This window comes from Lissotriton helveticus, chromosome 7, assembly GCF_964261635.1.
Source record: "Lissotriton helveticus chromosome 7, aLisHel1.1, whole genome shotgun sequence".
Classification (NCBI taxonomy): domain Eukaryota; kingdom Metazoa; phylum Chordata; class Amphibia; order Caudata; family Salamandridae; genus Lissotriton; species Lissotriton helveticus.
The window spans coordinates 1,829,130,128-1,829,151,446 of record NC_136068.1 but is presented as its reverse complement, the minus strand read 5'-3'; the positions used below and the strand labels follow the sequence as shown (position 1 = coordinate 1,829,151,446).

Genomic DNA, 21,319 nt, shown 5'->3' with positions numbered 1-21,319 from the left:
AAGGGGATACAGAAAATAAAATTCTGTTACAGGGCTTATCAGCACAAGCATGATGACACATCTGTGTATTCTTTGGTGATACATGGTGGGTAGTCCTCCTTTCTTCACACATACTGACATGTGCATTCGTGATGAATTGGGTAGGTTGATATTCTGACAAGATGAGGGAGTACATTTCAAGTAACCTATGAAGGTACTGGATACCGATAGGCTGTGCATGAGTGATGGTCATGCAGTGCACTGTTTCTTGATTTCTTTCTAGCAGCCTTTTACTCATGATGTGCACTTCACTGTACAGTTTGTTAGGAGAATTTGCTATAAGTCATTGATGTTATGATACAGCACGGTACAATGGCTCCTTCACAAGCCACCACCTGGGATCATTCCCTTGCATGGCGCTGATGTGCACTTACCACATGATGGCTGCCCTACTGTCCAGCCTCAAACTGTTAACACACCCTACATTTCCCAAGAAATTCAACACACATATGCACAGTTAGGCACTCACATATCAAATTGGCACTGATGCTGTGTATGCCAAGGTGTAGTCATAAATTCAAATAACATATTTATGTAGTTAAATCTGCACACTTTGGAAGAGAAATTAAAGAATGGCAACCATTCCAAATGTTTCTACAGCCAAATGTGAGGTGAAAGCTGACCTCCCTCTGTGATGAGGACAATCTTTCCAATGAGCGAACACTACAGGCACAATTGATAGTTTAATAGAGAGATTAATCCTGCAACGGCAACAAACTGAAGGTCCGCCCGCCTCATTTAAAGCAAACATACACCTCCGACCGCCAAGCAGCTATAGGGCTGTTGGAGGTTTGGCCATTTGTCCACCCACCCTATTTAGAGTGGGGGTGCAAATGGCCTGTTTTTACTGTGCATCACTGCCAGATAAATCCAGGTGGGAAGGGTCATTGAAAACGGTAAAATGATCGCAATTATGGAGAAAAAACTCCCATGGCAAGTGGATATTTAGTATTCTTTTTTCAAAAAGAAAATTTTACTTTGGTATCTTCTTTCTTGAAAATAAAAAAGAAACATTGAAAGTTTGTTGCGTGGCTCATCATGCTGGCTGAGCTTTCCTTTATACTTTCAATGCATTCAATTTATTTACAGTAAATGCTGTGACGGCAGTTCCTGTAAATGCAAGAGATGTCTACTGAGACAGCAGACATCTTAACCACTTGGCTGCTAAGGGGTATGCATGTAGGTCCATTGACTTTCCATTGAAATCAATGGGCCCTACATGACGAGCTGGGCTCGTCATGAGCGTCGAAGGGGTTAAAAGTTGTTGTGCCGGTACTCCCCCAGGGTGAAAGAATACTTTACTCCATCCCCCTGATGGAAGAAATCCCCACCAAACTCTGAATCAGGGCCTATGATCTTTGATGGTAGCTCCCTGCCAGTTTATGGTTGGTGAAGCCTTTATGTTAGGGGATTAAAGCTCTAGTGCTTTGCCATCCAGTGGCTTTTGCCGGTAGCACCGGGCTACCGTGCAGACACATTTAGTTGATCTGTAATTTACTGAGAATCATATTTGTTTGAGAAACCCACAAATTAAAGCAGAATTTGCTAAGTTGTTTTTTATATCTAGGCACAATATTAGTCACATTAACCCATACGTATTACAGTTGCTGGTATTTTGATGGTGACTTTATACATTAGTTTAAAAGCTCAACACCAGAAGGAAGAGTTGTGTATGATTATGTTTCTTGGTGGAATTGACTGTGGTATTTCTATCTGTAATTCAGATCTGCAAACATTGTGATACTGATACCTTTTCAATGGAAAAGTTATGTATTGTAAACTTTTTGTCTCCATGCATGCGCTATTAAATTATGCCGCATTGACCCTTATCTGTTTAATATTTCAGCCCATAGGTTTTCCACTCAAATTCATTCAAAACCAAAGATGCCTGCTGCCCCTTACGGTAACACCACCCGTGATATCTGTCCCACTTCCGGATTCACCTTTCACAGTACATTATTGACATTGGAGGAGTTAAAGGACCATCTGTGTGGAGAGTTCAATGGTGAGAACCGTGATTTCATGGCTGGGACAACCTGGATCACGTGCAACACTAACGTCACAGCTCAAGTGCTTCTAGAATAAAAAAAAAAGTTGACAAATTATCAGCTACAAAGCAGTAAATCAAGAGAAAATGGGATTAAGAAGACACAAAAAGGCAGGACTACAACTCCCATTCTAAAAAGACAAGTTTTAGGAAAAGTGCTCCATCTATATGGGATACATGCTCTACTGATAGAAACATAGATTCAGAGAGGCTGAAGCAATAGTTATGAAGGGCATTAACGCACGAAGGGCTAAGGTGGGACTAGAGTTACACATGCTTGGAGATAGAGGATGAGTAAGGAATGCAAGTGTCAGTGAGTGGTGTACTAATCTGACAGGAAAAAAAGGAATCTCCCATTACAGAGAAAGTGGTGCCGTGAAAAGGATTTTGGGTAAACCCTTACTGGTTGAGACCACTGGTGGCCTCCAGAAGCAGTGGATGGAGTCAGGAGATTGGTAGTGGAAATTTGGGATGCTCAGTGTAAGTGATTAAAAATAGTTTCCTTTACACTTGAGTAGGGACTCTCTCTCTTTCACAAATCTGAGAGGTCCTAAGCATTAACTCTTTGACGATCCCTAGTTATTAGTATATAGCATGGACACACACTGCTCAAATATGTAGCAGTGAGAAAGTGGATTAAACATTGGAGTGGATAATAGTCCACCACAAGTAACAATGTCAATATTCTTGCTAGGTCCAGTAAGTGTTTTGGCCCAAACTCAACCTCTAGTAGCTTTGGTCACGGAGCAGGTAGGCTTAACTTCACAAAGTGTGCAAAGCATTTAGAACTACCCACACATTTTAAAGTCGGAAACACAACAAAATAGAAACCCCACTCCAATTGATAAAACAACAGAATATATTACCAATTGATAAAACAACAGAATATATTACTGGGCAAAGTGCCATCCAAATGGGGTCCAGAAATATGAATTTAAAATGTTTAAAATAAAAATAGAACAAAATAGTGCAAAGTTCCAACTGCAGGAGAATGAGCACACTCCACTGGGAAAAAGGTAAGTTTTAAGGCTGACTGCGATGGAGCGTGGGTCAGACACCAGAACTAAGATCATTCTAATGAAGTGAAGTGAAGTGAATCTCTTTATTGTTTAAGTTATTTAAAACCTTAACAATGCCATAAAACAGATATAATGTCCCTATAAAATAATTTAAATTTTTTTTTTTAAAACAGGAACAAGCATGTTAATTATATAATTGCAAAAGGGCAAAAGCGGTGACCTTCTCATGATGCCAATTTAAAGTTTGTACATAATTCTACGACATCGTATTGTTATTGATTTCAAGTTGTAACACTGAAACTTTCCCTCCTTTTTTTTTTTTTACATTTCTTATAAAATTACCATAAAATTCTAACCATTATTGTTTGGGAAGTGCCACATAGTTTGTCTCATAATACAGTAAGAATTTCATTATTTTACAAGTCAGCTGAGGGTCAGTCGTACCGACTCCTCTAATAATTGCACCTCTACATGTTCGAATTCCTCTTTCATTAAAAGCCTTTTTTAGTAATACCATATGTTGCGTTTTTAAGGTGGGACAGACGCATATTAGATGGATAATGTCTTGCCAGGCTTCACCACATTAACCACAAGATTTGACGCCACTATATTTCCACGATGGTTGTTCAGCCAGGCTTGGTAATACCCCAAGTCTAGTTGCCATTAGCTTGAGTTTCGAGTGGGGCAAGTATGTCGCTCCGAGGTATTCCGCCGGTCGAAGTGATGTATAGGATTGCAGAACTATCCAGCCGTGGGATCTTTTTGCTAGGGTACCTTTGTCTGCCAATAATGATTGCAATTTTGCCGCCTTGTTTGTTAAGCTACGGAAGATTTGGAATGAAGGGTTCTTCGTCTGTAGATCCCTCGTCTCTGTGTCATCTAATGCCTTTTTCAAAAATTTACCGTAGCTTGAGTTTGGATCCTCCTGGGCTTGCCATAAGTCATCATTTAGCAGATTAGATCGATTCTGCCATAATTTATACCAGGTTTTGATTGCTGCGTATTTTCACCCAATTTCCTGCTTGATGAGGCCAAATTCAAGTCGGACCTGTGCCGGGGCTGCTGACTGGGGTAATCTGAAGACTTTTTTATAGGCCTTTATTTGTAACGAGTCTAAGATTTTACCATCTTTTTCATTTAACACTATGCTTCCATAGGTGATTGCAGGTAGTAACTTTGCGGCCATCACAGAGATTAGTGGAGTGAATGAGGGACCATATAGCTTCTTAGCGATAGCGCAGAAAGAATAGATATTTCCGTTTCCTTTTTTTTCAAGATATTGTTTCTGAGATTGAAAATTCAGACTTTTGTCGATGTATACCCCAAAGTACTTATAGGTATTTACTACTCCAAGGCGCTTTAATCCTATTTTAAAATGATACTGATACCGTGTGCAGTTCGTGAACGACATAGTTTTTGTTTTGGTCTCATTGATCTCCAGTGCATTGGTATTAGCAAACATCAGTAGTGCATTAAGCGCTCTTTGTAGGCCTAATCGATTTAGGCTAAACAATACGATGTCATCTGCGTAAGAGAGATGCGTTATGGGCAATGTTCCCAAACGCGGCGGGTGTGCATTTGCTTGATCCAGTCGAGGTGAGAGGTCAGCCATAAAAAGGTTGAATAAATAGGGGGCTAATACACAGCCTTGTTTTAATCCAATCTCCGTTGGTATTTTTTTCGATAATTTAATACCATTCGTCATTTTTACACGGACCCAGGTGTGCGTGTACAGTTGTATATTGGGACGTAATATTGTTTCCGGAGCTCCTGTGTCCGCCTTGGAAGCATGGACAGGGAAATGAACAAAACCTTTGTGGTGGTCACTCAAAATTGATTCTGGGTTCAGCTCCTCTCTCAGTGGGATTGCTGCTTGGACGGCTGAGGAAAAAAAGAGGGGACAGGCTCAGGTGTGAGCTGCAACAGCCAGTGACATGGCAGCCCTCTTTGAAAATAATTAGGTTTCTGTATGACTCCCAGATGGTCCTATTGTCGGAGGAACATGGCATTTCCCCACACCCAAGCCCTTTGTTTCAGGTCTGGGAGCACCTTCATACCTCATCAAGGTGCTATTCAGCTTCTGGTGACAATTGGAAACTCTTGCAAATAGGATTCTAGAGAGTTTAGGTAGGTATAAGCTGACTTTTAAAAAGTATCTTTCTATAAAAAATATCAACTTTACCAATGAACTGTACTTGTTATAAATATATAAAAAGTCCAAGAAGTAACCTTTTATCTGGATCTCAAGTGGAGGCGACATTATTTAGTTTTAACATTATCTCCCAATTCCACCCTATGGAACAGCTAGTTCTGATACAGGGGAAATAACTTTGAGGGATTTCTCACTGTATGGACATGTTTTACATCAAACCTTTTCATGTCCTAGTTTTAAATTCCATGAACCTTGCCTTATTGGGCATTAAAGATTGTTTAGGAGTGAGTTCATATTATTTAAAAACAGGATTTAGGCCTATCAGCAGGGGCTAGATTGATTGACGGGTTGAATCTTCAGTGTAAACCTGTGCAGCTAGGTTATTGGTGTCAGGCCTGCAGGCATGTTTTGCAATGTCACCCTAGTGGTGGCACCATGCCTGCTGCAGTCCATTAGTGACATTTAACTTACAGGCCCCTGGTGCAACTTGTATTATATAGTAAGGACCTATAGGTAAATTAAATATGACAATCAGGAGTATACCCATTTTTCTTTACATGTTTTAGGGTTCAGATCACAAGCAAAGGGCATTGGTCAGCAGTGTCCAAGTGTGCAGAGTCCAAAAATCAGCAATAAAAACCAACAACAAATTGAGGCCTTTTCTCCTAGGCAGAATACCGCTAAACTAGGATAACTTGTGTATAGAGGTAAATATTTTTTAAAAGGTACTTGCAAAGTTTATTTCTTATTTTATTCTGGTAATATATATATAGTGCTCCCCATTCTCTTATTGCGCAGGGAGACAAATTTAGAAGATACAGGTCTCAGGGTGTTTCCTCTTGGATGCCATCTAGTTTTTTCATGTGTTGCTCTTCAGTCCATGTGATCCTTATTCTCATTTCTTGTGGGTTCACTGGGTTTTATGTAGTGTTCAGAAAATTTAACTTACTGGTCTCAAATGCAAATTCTATGACCCTTCCATGTGTATTCTCATGAAGCATTGTGTAGGTTGTTGTTAATGGGAGAATTATTTGAAAACTTACAATGATTGGGTTGAGATTTAGAGTGGTAACGTGAGAGGTGATGCCTGGGAAAAGCACCTATTTTCAGCAGTGGCCGGAAGGAATCGGGGATGGCAGGTCGAACCGGGGGGCAAGGAGGGATGTAAAAAGAAAAAGAAAAAAAGTACCTCCTCGCCGCTCTCCTGCTTTCTCCCATATCGTCTCAGTCTCTCCAGGGCCAGAACAAGAAGCTGCCAGGCTCCCCCACAAGCCAATTACAACGCTGTAATGCAGTGTTGTGTTGGTCTGAGTGCCTTGGATCAGCGCTTAGCCAGGGGATAGCTGCCTGGGCATGTTCTCCATGCAGGCTGTAATGCAACCTGCATGTGTAACATGCAAAGTCCTCATGTCTGTTTGACCGGGCTGAGAGGGCCAGCAAACAGTAATTGCACACTTGGAGTGGGCAAACCCCTACTCCCCTGCTCTGAGAGCTGAGGAGCCTCGGCCACTCCTCAAAGCTGCGCAGCAGGAACAAATACAATTATAGTAACCTCGAGTTATCATTTTATTTGTTCTTTCTTTCACTGCTTTGCAGCACTGGGGTCTTAGCGGAGGAGCATCCACTGCCTATTTTGCAAGTGTCTCTTGTGTGTTACCCTCTCCATTAGTTCACCATCTCTGCCTGACACTTACTACGAAGTTGCGGTCTTGAGACATGAATTAATGCTGTTGTTTCCTCCCATTAGAATCCATGTGTGTGATTTGTCCTTATAAATGGCTGAGTTTCAGACAGAAGTGTTACTTCATCTCTGAGCAGTTGGAATCCTGGAACTTCAGTAACCTGTACTGCCAATCCCGCCACGCTAAACTTCTAATAATTGACGACAAGAATGAAAAGGTTAAGTATTGGAGGTGAACACTGTTCATCTGATTGTGATATTACAGAAAATTAAAGTTTGTGATGAGAATATTGTAAGTTCTCTTCCCCATGTGATCTCTTTTTAATCCTTTTACTATCTGAATAAGCTGTCTGTGAGAGCCTAAAGGGTTGCATGACAATGGACCAAAAATGCATATCACTCCAATAATAATTGAAGTACTTGACTGGCTTCAGATCCTCTCTGCCCTCATTAACCACTTGGCTGCTAAGGCATTCTTAGAATACCATTATACATGACGAGTTGACCTTGTCATGAGCACAGCTCCAGTGTGCCTCATGACGAGTTCACCTTGTCATTAGCATGCAAGAGGTTAAAAGTGGTCTGGTGAATGGCGTGATAGTTATCATACCCAGTTTAAATGGCTCCAATAGGTAAAAAGTTTTTCAGATGCAATTGCAAGTTCCCAGATTTAAGAAATTTAAGAAAGTGCCACATGTGTGCTTCTTCTGTGGCATTGAAAACACACATGTGGAACTTCGGTAATACACGGTTATACAGCCCCTGAAGAAGGGCTTCTCGCCCGAAATGCATTGGGCATAGATGAACGTTTATTCATCAAGAATCGTTATTATGGAGAAATAAAAAATTAACGTGAACAAATGTAAAACATGAGAAAATACAACAAAGCAAGATTGAACCAAAATAAAAATATTTCAAATTCGCTGTTAGAAAATTATCTACTTTGTATACCGTTTCACCGACTGCACAAGGGGAATGCACCTCTGCGACTGAGGCTAGCATTTACTAGTAGAACTAATACTTACTGGAGAAGCATGAGGCAATAAGACAGAAAAATAGAGCGTGAGTTGTGAAGTAGTCAAAGGAGAGCAAGATAAAAGGGAGATGGATAGAGAGACGTGAAGCTGTTTAATGGAGGTTAGGTGAAGGGTACATGAAAGAGAGGTAGACTGAGAAAAAGAGAGAGAGTCAAAGTAATGAGAGCAGACAGGTAGAAAGAGATGATTGAGGAATAGACCAAGAGGGGCAAAAAAATGTCAGTGAGTGGTGAGTTAATGAAAGGCAGACAGAGAGTCTCAGAGGAAGTGGCACCCAAAAAGGAGAGAGGTAAAGTTCAAGAAAGAGACAAAGGGTAAATACAACGGAAGACAACATTCCCAAGGTGTTCCTGTGGCTGTGGGGGTCCTGGGCAATTGCCACTTTGACCATGACAGAAATAAACACCTCTTTATCCCCAAGCAATAGGATTGGAGCTAAATTTCCTAGTGAGAGAGCATAAATAGCTAGTTGGACAGTTGTGAGTCTCTGAGCCCTGCAAGCCAGAATTCTCTGTCCAAATAAGTTAATTGAAAGAAGTGAGGGTGGGTGGGCAGTTCAATAGCTTCTTAGGAGGGCTCTCAAATCACATTTATGATGCAACTCTGGGGAAGTCTCTGAATTCAGAGGTTCCTCCCAAAAGGAGACAAGTTCTAAGGAGGATGACATATGTGGGGCAAGAAGGTAATAGGAATGTCTTGAGCTGCTGGCAAATTATTTCTAGAAGTGCTATACTACCGATGAACCATTCTTAAGGAAGTGACTTAAAAAAAAGGCACCTGGAGAGAACAGTTAGTGGGTAAAGATGTAAGTTGCTACAATGGTCAACAGGTTTGTAGGAGTATCAGACAGCAGGGCAGGCCCCTAACCTCTTGTTCCATGTGGGTGTTGTCCCAAGCACTGGTTCGGTCAATCATAAGTTTGTATGTCTTGGAAGGAAAGTCATAGGTAATCCATATCCTGTGTTACTATCTACTGTGACCTATTGCCTCCTCTGACAGTTTTCATTGCCACTTGCCAGCGGTGGTGCACGTGTTTATGTTGAATGAATAGGTTCTTCACCTCTGTGTCATAGAAAGAATAGTAATCTGTTAAAATGATAAACAATGTGAAACACATTTAATATATATAAACCATATATCCTATTAACTACTGAGAATAAAAGTCAAGGAGGCTTGCAAGACTCTTCAATATGTGGTTAATGCACATTATGAATTTGCAAAGAATTATCAAGAAAAAATGGTCTTGAACACCATGTGGATTTTCTAGGAAATACATATGCTCTATCTAGTCTGAGAGTATAGCAAACAGTAAATCACCATGTCTGAAGTAACACCTGATGCTGGTCTTTCCAATGTTTTGAGATTTGTTGAAAATCAATTGCTAATAAACTGGCAAATATGTTAATATTCATGGAAATGTCTTTCCAGCCATCCAATAAAAGTACCTAAAATATGTTTTGAAATTAAAGGGGATATTGGAGTGAGAATAGAAGTAATCTTAGATGAAACCTAGTGCAAAACATCTTGAACAAACTGACAAGAAAAACACAGATTTCTTAACTCATCAATCTGAGTGTTGGACAACCAAGATGCATTTGGAATTGCAGAATTGATTTTACTTAACAAATATGGTGGTAATAAAAGTCTACTATATATAGAAAATGGGGTGTGAACAATGTTAGCAGGATTGGAAAATTTCCTAGCTTTCAGTCAAATATTATTCCTTAAATATGTTGCCAAACTATATTTAAATCACTGTCCCACCTCAATTCAAGTTCCTGTTTTTGTCTCTGCTTATCTGTGTTTTTAAAAATGTTTTTAAGAGATAAAAACGCTCAGTTTTATTTTAATTACAGTAACTAAGTTATTGTCAGTTTTGTAATCTCTAGCATCTCAATGCTGGGATGTCATCATAAGCATTCTGAATAATAATACGTTTGTGAATTGTTTTTCTCAAATGAAATTGGAAAATTAAAAATAGTTTGGCTTGAGTAAATTGAATTATATTATTTGTGAAGAACAATTGCTAAATTCAAATTAAGCATTTATTTCTTCACTATTGCCAATAAACTGATGTATTATTACTTTTAATCAATTTATTGTGCAAACTATTCGAATTTTAAAAATATGTTTTTTATTGATGTGAGTGGATACTCGAGTTGTAAAATTCTACCTGTATTTTAAGGCCAAATATTACATCTTAGCTGAAACAAAATAAATTATTTAAAAGAAATAGGATATATGAAGCTTTTTTGATAAATCTATACATAATAGGGAAAAATTTTGGAGTTCTGTAACTCAACACAGAGATTGCTTTAGCATAAATGCTCAATGGTAATAAAGAAAAATTGGAAATTCTACAAAACCATCTTATCTGCCTTTGTGTAACCTGATCAATGACATATGTGAGTTTTTTCTGCTCCAAAGAATGGAGAATAAGGTCGAATTTATTTTCTTGAAGAAATTGGAATAAATGAAGGAAGTAATATTTACCAGAAGTGCAGCTAAAGCATGTATAATAGTCGGAAAAATCATCATTTTAACAGACTCTAGATGGCCCCATGAGTGAAGAAATAGAGGATACCAGCAGATAGGAAGTGAGGTTGTGTTATTTATTTAGTTTAACTTAATCTTTTATTGACTTTGTAAACATTAAACCCAAACATTTAATCTATCTAGCATTCCAGGTAAAATGAATAATACTAAAACAATGTTTGAAGGAAAATGTATTAAGAGACAAATTAAGCAGATCTGTCAGAATTGAATTTATAACTGGGAACTGAAGAAAACAAATGGACTTCAGTAAAAACAGTGGGTAAGGAGATCTGGGAATTCAATATGACTCAGAGTCTATGCGCTGCATAAACTGACATCTTAATATCCTTTTCATTATGTTGGAATTCATAGATATTTGAACGTTCCCTTAGCTTAAATAAAAAGTTCCAAATGCCACCTCAAAAACTGATTAAAAGGACATCCTAGTCACCTCTGCTGAGTGTAAATTGAGCAGAAGAAAACCAATAATCAAAATATAATCATGAGATAGAAAGTATAAAAAGGAAATTGAAGATATGACTTTGGCACCAAAACGAACCCATTTGTGAATTTGATAAATGAAAAGGCAAGTATTTTGGTTGAATGCTTTCTTTGCATCAAAAGTGATTTTTGGGCAATTATTTTGTATTAGTAGAATTTACTGAGAATATTAAAGAACAATCTAGTTCTATCATAAATACTTTAACCCTTGACAAAACAGGATTGTTCCTTTCCAAATGAGATTGACAGATACAGTTCTAGATAAATAGCTAAGATTTGTGAAAATATTTTATGACCAATGTTAACTAAGTAAATAGGTCTATAGGTTTTACAGTATGTAATGTTTTACCATATTTAGGGATTAGGCATTCTAAGAATCAAGGAAAAAATCTTTTGGGGCATGGCTTGAGCACTGATGGACTAGGAAGTGGTGTCGGAGAGCTCCCTGGACCTCACTAGATAAGGACCCATCTGGGAAGAAATCTGACCCAATGGTCCCCTGAAATGTGAAGGGATAACCTGGGTAAACTACCTTGTGGCACTTCGGCCCCAAAGGTGTGGGTCTTTCAAAGCATCAGCAGTGGCGAGCAACTCAAAGGGTGTGGCTGATGTCCAGAGGCCCCTAAATAGTGATGTGAGCACAGCATTAACTATCTGGGCCGGAAACCATTGAGGCTCTCGGTAGCAGTAACTAGGGGTTCCAGACCCCCTCAGCATAACTGTGGTCCTAGATCGTTGGCCTGATGCGGCTCAAGGACGGAATATTCTGCAGTGGCCTCCCATACTGTAGAACCCACGTGGCAGCTGGTGATGGAGGAGACATGAGGAGGAGGCCTTGAGGGTCCGATATGGCTGTGCTGACATAGCACAGGGAGACCAGGAGCTTGGAGGCCACCGCAACGGCATTGCATGCAAGTGGAGGCCCTCAAGCACAGTGAATGGGCCTGATATTTTGGCCTTAGAGGGTGTTGGGGCTGGAGTACAGTGCCTCCTAGCTTTTCTCAGGTCATTGGGGGCTTTCGCGTGCAGCACCTCTGGGGGCATTAGGGTATTTATGGCACTGTGAACAGTCCTTTGTCAGGCTTGAGTTGAGTGCTCTGGGCTCCCCTCCTCTTGTGGCATCTGGGTGATTCCACTACTCCCCTCAGACTTAGAAGGGTGGCCCAGCAGGAGGCCTGTCCTGATAGTGAGATCTGCCCTGGTGACTCCTGGCATAATAGAAGTACTGGAACTTCAGCGTTGGAGCTCACTTTTCTGATACTAAAGGGCTTGTTTTCTTCTATGTGGGTGCCAGCATCGTAGATCACTAAGGACTAAGGCGGCACCAGGGGTTCCTTGTACCCCGTGCAGTCCAGCAGTACAGCTTGTATTGCTGGATGTAGTGAACGGTTGTCATCTACGGGGCGTGAGAATGATGTGTGGGTGTCCACTCCATTGTTTGGAACTTAAACACTCTTGCCCTCTCTTGTTGGAGCCATGGCCCACACCATGAGATGGAAGGGGCAGTGGGTAGCACTCGCCTGCCTCCCATCCTCCCACAGCGATATGGACGAAAGCTTTTTTAATCCTCACGGGGACTCTCCTACCACCTTGGTTTCCATCCTGGTAGGCCATTACAAACACTAGCGAGGCTCTGGAGCAGAAGATGGACACTGTGGTGGGAAACCTGGGCACCTTAAGGGATGGCCAGCACAAGCTGGCAGGGCATTTAACAAAAACAGGAGCACACTGCTGTAGACATGCAGCCTGCTGTGGGGGCCTTACTTCACAAATATTGGAGCTGATAGAGAAGACACATGTCCTGGAATACAGAGCAAAGGATGCAGAGGAAAGAGCATGCTGGAATAATATCTGTATTGTTGATCTCCTGGAGCAGATGAAGAGGCAGGACATGGGTTCTTTTGTTGAAAATTGAATAGCGTCAGAAATATTTTCAGTGAACCTCTCTACCTTCTTTACTTTGGACAGGGCACATAGGGTGCAGTTAACCCCCACCTCCCTGGGTGCCCCACCGTAGATGGTGGTGGCACGCATGATACATTTCTGAAGTGGAATTGCATCCTCTCTATGGCTCAGGAGAAGGGTGACCTCCTTATTGAAAACCATGAAGTAATGGTGTTACCAGAGTTCACACTGGTGGTTCAGAGACAATGCTCCTCTTTTCTGGAGGCCAAGGTGAGACTCAAACTGCTGTGGATCCAACATGCCATGCTCTTCCTTGCTATATTGAAGGTCCATGCTAACGATGGAGTAAAGTTCTTTATAACATAATGTCTATGTGTAAAGCTCACATTCACTGATAGGTTTATTGGTGCTGAATAACCTACTGTTACCCAACTCAATGGTGCACATTTAATCCACCTCAGAAGGATAAAAGGCTTAGTGGAACCGCTGGGATTTGAACCTGTCACCATGAGATCGAACACAGGCCCCTACAGTGAATGCATTCGTCGACTAAACCACCAGACCTGGCCTTTATGAATCCAAAGGAGGAAAGGGCATAGATCGAGGTGCAGGTGAGGAACAAAAATGTGCCTTGCCTGGGTGTTCTCACAGAAGGGCCAGAACACAGAATTACCATAAATCTGCCTCACCTAATTGTCCAACACAGAAACAGGTTTTGAAAGATCAAATGAGTTCAGTGGCAAGAGTGGTAAGTCTTGCGGGGGGTCTAGCATGGATGTCAGATCTACGGATGGGGTGAGGCATTGAATGTGTCAGACTTGGGCACCCTCTCTGATTAAACTATGCACCCTAACTCGAATGCTGAGATGCCTCAAATCACACCTACCACAACTGATTATCTCGGATGATGATGCCTTGCTGACTGTGGATATTTCACATTTGGTAACTGCATGTAGCTTGCTTGATAGCTGGGCAGCTTGTCTGTTTGCTCTTGGATTTTTGGGTTGTATTCTATGAAGCCAGGGTGGTATTCTGAGGTCTGAGTGCTCTCTTTCCTCAGAGGGAACCGTCACCCCACAACTGTTCACTGTGTGACACATCCTTTGGCTTCGGAGTTTGAATGGTGGGTCTTTTGGCTGTCTGGCCTGGGAGAGTTAATGCTTGTGTCCGAAAAGTCTTCTGCGTGTGTGATGGGGGTGGTGATTGTGGGTGGGCCCTTTCCTGGGGGGCACAGCCATGATTACCTATTTCCAATGGCTTGTATGCTGAATGATTGTAAATGTGCTCCTAGAATGCTTGAGGCCTTAATAGCAAGTCAAAGCTCTATATGGTCAGGTGTATCCAAAGGGTTGGGGTGAAATTTGCTTTACCGCAGGCGACACGTCTCACCACTTTGGACGATATGGCACTACAGACACGCTGGTGAGGGCATCTGTTTTATACCACCTATTCAGCTTTCATCAGGGGGGTTCTCATATGGATCAGACCTGGGGCACAGTTTCAGGTGTGAAGTGAAAGGGTGGAAGAAGAGGGGCACTATGCAGTGGGGAGGGGCCATTTAGGGGATATACATTTAATAGTGGTCAATCTTTATGTCCCCAATTCAGACCAGCCTTGATTCTTGTTGGATGAGCTCTTTTTCTTTTGGCATCCTATATGACTGCCTCCATTACTGTTAAGGGAGATTTCAACTCTGTGGCCAATCCCATCCATCATTATGTGCCTGAGGATCACCAAAGAATTAGCCTACTGGATACAGCATTGAAGTCTGGTTGACACCTGGCGCATTCAACTTCCTACGGATCATGACTACTCCTTTCTTTTGCACCTACTTGACCTGTGTGTGCACCTGGACACATTTCTTTACTCCCCAGCAGTGCATGTGCAGATTGGGCACTCAGAATGTCTTGGCAGAACGTTGTCTGATCATAACCCGATGCTTATTTGCCTGATCTGGACACCTGCTTGCACTTGTATCCCTAACTAGTCCCTTTGGTGTGAAAACTTGAAGAAACAGTAGTTCTGTAAGTGTATAGGGGAGAAAATTAGAACATCTTTTATTGAGTATGTAAGGACGGCTACGTCAGCCCTCATCGAGTGGGCAACTTTCAAGATGGTCATTCAGGGGCACTGCATTGCTCCAAAGGGGGGTTAGGCGGTCGTTGAAGAAGAAGAAGCATGTGCAAGAAGTTACGTTTCGTGCCCTGGAAAGCCAACGACACACTGATACCTCCGTGCACCATTCCCTGTTTTAGAAAAAGAGGAATTGGCAGCACTTGTGGAGAAGCTCTCCTGTTTTGACTATGGGGAGTACATGATTAAGTCCTATATGGAGCGGTACAAAGCAGGGGCATTGCTTGCTTGGCTGGTGAATCCCACTAGGCTGGTCTTGCTTATCGTTATGGGCAATGTTCCCAAACGCGGCTGGTGTGCATTTGTTGATCCAGTCGAGGTGAGAGGTCAGCCATAAAAAGGTTGAATAAATAGGGGGCTAATACACAGTCTTGTTTTAATCCAATCTCAGTTGGTATTTTTTTGGATAATTTAATACCATTCGTCATTTTTACACGGACCCCTGTGGAACTTAGGTAATACGCGGTTATACATCCCCTGAAGAAGGGCTTCTCGCCCGAAATGCATTGGGCATAGATGAACGTTTATTCATCAAGAATCTTTATTATGGAGAAATAAAAAATGAACGTGAACAAATGTAAAACATCAATCAATCAATCAATCAATCAAAGCATTTATATAGCGCGCTACTCACCCGGAGGGTCTCAAGGCGCTGGGGGTGGGGGGGTCCGCTACTGCTCGAACAGCCAGGTCTTGAGCTGCTTCCTGAAGGCGAGGTGGTCTTGGGTCAGGCGGAGGCGGGTCGGAAGGGAGTTCCAAGTCTTGGTGGCCAGGTAGGAAAAGGACCTTCCTCCTGTGGTGGCTCTTCGGATGCGGGGGACGGCGGCGAGGGCGTGGCTGGTCGATCGAAGCTGGTGTTTGGGAGCGTAGAAGTTGAGGCGGCTGTTGAGGTATCTTGGGCCTTGGTTGTGTAGGGCTTTGTGTGCGTGGGTGAGGAGCCGGAAGGTGATTCTCTTGTTGACCGGGAGCCAGTGCAGGTCTCTCAGGTGTCCGGAGATGTGGCTGCGGCGGGGGATATCCAGGATGAGTCGTGCTGAGGTGTTCTGGATCCGCTGGAGTCTCTTCTGGAGTTTGGTGGTGGTTCCGGCGTAGAGGGAGTTGCCGTAGTCCAGACGGCTGGTGACGAGGGCCTGGGTGACCGTCTTCCTGGTCTCGGAGGGGATCCATCGGAAGATCTTGCGTAGCATGCGCAGGATGTTGAAGCACGACGAGGAGACGGCGTTGACTTGTCTGGTCATGGAGAGGGAGGAGTCCAGGATGAAGCCCAGGTTGCGTGCGTGGTCTGTTGGTTTGGGTGCGCTGCCCAGGGCGGGGGGCCACCAGGAGTCGTCCCAGGCGGAGGGTGAGGATCCTAGGATGAGGACTTCCGTCTTGTCTGAGTTCAGTTTGAGGCGGCTGTTCGACATCCATTTGGCCACGTCTGTCATCCCTTCATGCAGGTTGGCTCTGGCGGTGGTGGGCTCATTGGTGAGGGAGAGGATCAGCTGGGTGTTGTCGGTGTAGGAGATGATGTTGAGGTTGTGCTGGCGTGCGATGGCTGCGAGGGGGCTCATGTAGACGTTGAAGAGTGTTGGGCTGAGCGAGGAGCCTTGAGGAACGCCGCAGATGACTTCGGTGGCCTCCGATCTGAACGGGGGGAGGCGGACTCTCTGTGTCCTTCCGGCGAGGAAGGAGATGATCCACTCCAGTACCTTCTCCTGGATTCCGACGTTGCTGAGGCGCTGTACTAGGGTACGGTGGCAGACGGTGTCGAAGGCCGCGGAGAGGTCCAGGAGGATGAGGGCCGCCGTTTCTCCGTTGTCGAGCAGGGCTCGGATGTCATCGGTAGCTGCGATCAGGGCGGTCTCGGTGCTGTGGTTGGCCCGGAAGCCAGACTGCGAGAGGTCGAGGGAGCCGTTTGTCTCGAGGAAGGCGGCCAGTTGCTTGTTGACAGTCTTCTCGATGACTTTAGCCGGAAACGGGAGCAGCGAGATGGGGCGGTAGTTCTTGAGGTCGGTGGGGTCGGCTGATGGTTTCTTGAGTAGAGCGCTGAGTTCGGCGTGCTTCCAGCTCTCCGGGAAGGTGGCGGTGTCGAAGGAGGTGTTGATGATATCCCGCAGGTGGGGTGCGATGACAGTGTCGGCCTTGTTGAAGACGTGGTGAGGGCAGGGGTCTGTCGGAGATCCGGAGTGGATGGAGTTCATCGTGCGGATGGTGTCTTTGGTGCTGATCGGAGTCCAGGCGCGGACGGTGGTGGTGGGGGGTGGTGGTGGGGGGCGGTGGTTCGGTCGTGGCGTGTGTCGGTTGAGTGCTGAAGCTGTTGTGGATGTCCGCGATCTTGTTGTGGAAGTAGGAGGCGAGGGAGTTGCAGAGGTCTTGCGAAGGGGTGATGTCGTTGTTTTTGGCGTTGGGGTTGGAGAGCTCTTTCACGATGTTGAAGAGTTCCTTGCTGTTGTGTGCGTTGTTGTCCAGTCGTTCCTTGAATGCGGTTTTCTTGGTGGCGTGGATCAGTTGGTGGTGTTTTCGGGTGGCGAGCTTGAGGGCAGTCATGTTGTCCGGTGTTGAGTCTCTGCGCCAGGTTTTCTCGAGTGCTCTGCAGTTCTTCTTGGAGCTCATGAGAAAATACAACAAAGCAAGATTGAACCAAAATAAAAATATTTCAAATTCACTGTTAGAAAATTATCTACTTTGTATACCGTTTCACCGAGTGCACAAGGGGAATGCACCTCTGCGACTGAGGCTAGCATTTACTAGTAGAACTAATACTTACTGGAGAAGCATGAGGCAATAAGACAGAAAAAAAGAGCGTGAGTTGTGAAGTAGTCAAAGGAGAGCTAGATAAAAGGGAGATGGATAGAGAGACGTGAAGCTGTTTAATGGAGGTTAGGTGAAGGGTACATGAAAGAGAGGTAGACTGAGAAAAAGAGAGAGAGTCAAAGTAATGAGGGCAGACAGGTAGAAAGAGATGATTGAGGAATAGACCAAGAGGGGCAAACAAATGTCAGTGAGTGGTGAGTTAATGAAAGGCAGACAGAGAGTCTCAGAGGAAGTGGCACCCAAAAAGGAGAGAGGTAAAGTTCAAGAAAGAGACAAAGGGTAAATACAACGAAAGACAACATTCCCAAGGTGTTCCTGTGGCTGTGGGGGTCCTGGGCAATTGCCACTTTGGGCAAAGAAGTCTGAAGGTTCCCCTACTCGGAGGGGAACAAACCGATGCACAGCATGTAGACCTTGGTCTTATTCACTATACGTTTTTGATGAAAAACAATCTGATTGTTGGATTATCAAATGTTTTATTCTTCACATGGTATGTTAGTATTCATCTGTGTATTATACATCAAAAGCAATTTGCTGGGTAATCCATAATTCAATCATTATAATCCATTATAATCCAAAACACAAATTCCCGATGCATTTCGGGCAGACGCCCTTTCTCAAGGGAAATGCTCTACAAAAAAGAAACAAATTGAACCAAAATTAATAATATGCAGGCGGTTCAATATTCGACCGAATAGCAGCGTGTTGAAGCCAGATTTAAGGTGACTAGACAGCAAGTGACGAAGGTTCAAAATGAAATGTGACTCAAAAGTACCGGAGAAGCCAAGTGAAGTCTGGTAACCCGAGAGGTGCATACGAAAGAGAAACGGAAATGATAGCAAAAGGTTACGTAAGAGTTGCTAGACCCTGTAGCGGGTGAAAAACAAACATCAATCTGCTTGGTAGCGCTCAAGTGAACTTACTTGAAATTGTTAGTAAAGTGCCTCGCGGCATAACAGCGGTGTGATGATACCAATGCAAGAGGTTCAAACGCGTGTTTAAATAGTGTGTAAAACATAAAGGTAGGACCCAAGATGTGCAATTAGTGAACAGTGAAGAAGGACATTGAACAGAGAAAATCAGTCGCCATCTTAGAACGGGTGTAAAAACAAAAAATAAATGCCAAAAGGTACATTATATAAACCATGTGGATAGACATAAAGTTCTGAATGAATCATAAGTAACACAAAAATTCAATTCGGTCGTTCAGCCCATTCGGTACCATCGTGGAAAGGAAACGGATCCAAAAGTTCTCGCGTTTTAGTAAAGTGTTCTTGTTGTTGTGAGTGACTGGTACTTGTTCCAAGATCAAAAATTTCAGTTGTGCAACTGTATGTCTGGATTCAGCAAAGTGAGAAGCAACTGTGGATTTCAGATTGTTAGTACGTATATTGCTTTTATGTTCTAAAATCCTTGTGCGGATTTTACGTTCTGTATGACCCACATAGCATTTCCCGCATGGACACTTCAATAGGTATATGACATTATTTGAGTTGCAAGTGGCGTTTACTTTCAATTTGATTTGATGTCCTTTCATGGGGTGACAGATAACATTACCAGAAATGCAATTGTTACAATTCGAGCAGTTGTAGCAAGGTCTCAGTCCTTTGTAGATCCTGGGTGTGTTATCAAGATTAGGTTTGGATATGATTTCCTTCAAATTTCTACCTCTTGTGAATGCAAAGATGGGTGGTTGGTTAAACAAACCCTTAAAATCAGGTTCAAGGGTGAGAATAGACCAGTGTTTACGAATGATGGCTTGAAAACGGTTGGATGTTTTTGAATATTTAGATACAACCACGATGCGTTCTGATTGTTCTTTGTGCTTGGGTTGCAACAAGGCAAGCCTACTTTTTTTGTCAGTTCTTGCCATGGCAAGATCCAGTATGGGTGTGGGATATCCTCGTGCTCTGAGTCTATCCAGTGTATGTTTCATCTGTGTTTTGCATTCATTCTCATCAGAAACTATTCGTTTGATCCGTAACAGTTGTGCGTAAGGTAGATTGTTTTTGAGACCAGAACGGTGAAAACTGCTGTAGTGGAGGGTTGAGTTTCTGTCTGTAGGCTTACGGTATACCGTGGTGAACCAGTTGCCTTGACTCCTGTGAATTTCCACGTCTAGATAATGTATGAGACTATCACTGTGTTCCCATGTAAATTGGATTCTTTGATTGAACTCATTCCATGTTTCCAAAAAAGCATTCAAAGTGTCTGTATTGCCCTCCCATAGGAGAAAAATGTCATCAATGAAGCGTAGGTAGAGACGTCCATGTTTTTGCCAACTGCTCTGAGTCATGATGTAAGATTCCTCGAATTGCTTCATATAAATGTTAGCATAGCAGGGAGCTGCCGAATTTCCCATAGCAGTGCCATTGAGTTGGAGCATCCACTTGTCTTTGATAGAAAAATAACTGTGATACAGTGTATAGATGGTCAGTTGCATTAGGAATAGTTTGAGATCTGCATCAAGATCGGACGAGGCTAAAACCTGTTCCACAGCTTCAATGCCTCCATCATGTGGAATGGAGGTATACAGTGAACAGACGTCCACCGTACACATGATGAGTCGAGTATTCTTGTGCTGATTCATGATGGATTCAATCTTGAGTAAGAAGTCAGTTGTATCTTTGACATGTGATCTGGTGGCTAAGACAAATGGTTGCAAATATTTGTCCAAGAATTTGCCGGTGTTTTCATGCAAGCTTCCTCTTGTCGACACGATGGGCCGAAAAGGGGGATGAGTAGGGTGCTTGTGCATCTTGGGCAACATGTAGAGAACCGGTGGTCTAGGGTTGGATGGTGTCAAAAATCTACGGGTCTTATCATCAATTGTGCCTTGATCAAATGCAGCCTTAACAATGAGTATGAGTTCTTGTGCGTACTCCTTGGTTGGATCTCCTGTAAGAGAATCATAGGTGTTTCTGTCATTGATATGAATTTCCACTTGTTGGTCATAAAAGGTGGTGTCCATAACGACTAGGGCTCCACCTTTGTCTGCGTTCTGGCAGGTAATAGATGGGTCATCAGCCAATCTCTGGAGGATATTTCTTTCCTTCCGGGTTAAGTTCCCACGTTTTATGTTGGATTGAAAGGGCAAGTTCAAGATTTCCTGCTTAATCAGATTTTCAAAAGCGTCTATGATCTTATGACTCTGTGGTGGCATAAATGTACTATGAGGTCTCAGTCCTCTAAGCATGTCTTCTTCCTGTGTGGTAACAGGGTTGATGTTGGTGAAAAAATGTCTTAAACGCAAGTTGCGGGTCAATTTAAAAGCACTGACTTCCAGTTCCAAAGTGTTGATCGTGGTGGTTGGAACGAAGGATTGACCCTTTTGTAACGTGTTAATTTCATCTCTGGTAAGTACGGTGGAAGATATGTTGATAACCAGGTTATCTTGAGTATTTATCGTCTGCCCTTGGTTTTCTTTTTGACTTGTTGAGGTGACTTTCCTGTTTCCTCTGCGGGTTTTTCCCC

The 21,319-nt window shown here is 43.0% G+C and overlaps 1 protein-coding gene across 3 annotated transcripts in view; it reads left to right on the top strand.

Moving 5' to 3' along the window:
- LOC144767742 (natural killer cells antigen CD94-like) overlaps positions 1–21,319 on the top strand; it is a 121,923-nt gene that overhangs the window by 56,582 nt on the left and 44,022 nt on the right. For all 3 annotated transcript variants that reach the window (XM_078651128.1, XM_078651127.1, XM_078651129.1), the window contains 2 exons: positions 1,886–2,044; positions 7,005–7,156. In XM_078651128.1, coding sequence (XP_078507254.1) covers positions 1,886–2,044; positions 7,005–7,156 — 311 coding nt within the window. The remainder of the gene's footprint in view (positions 1–1,885; positions 2,045–7,004; positions 7,157–21,319) is intronic.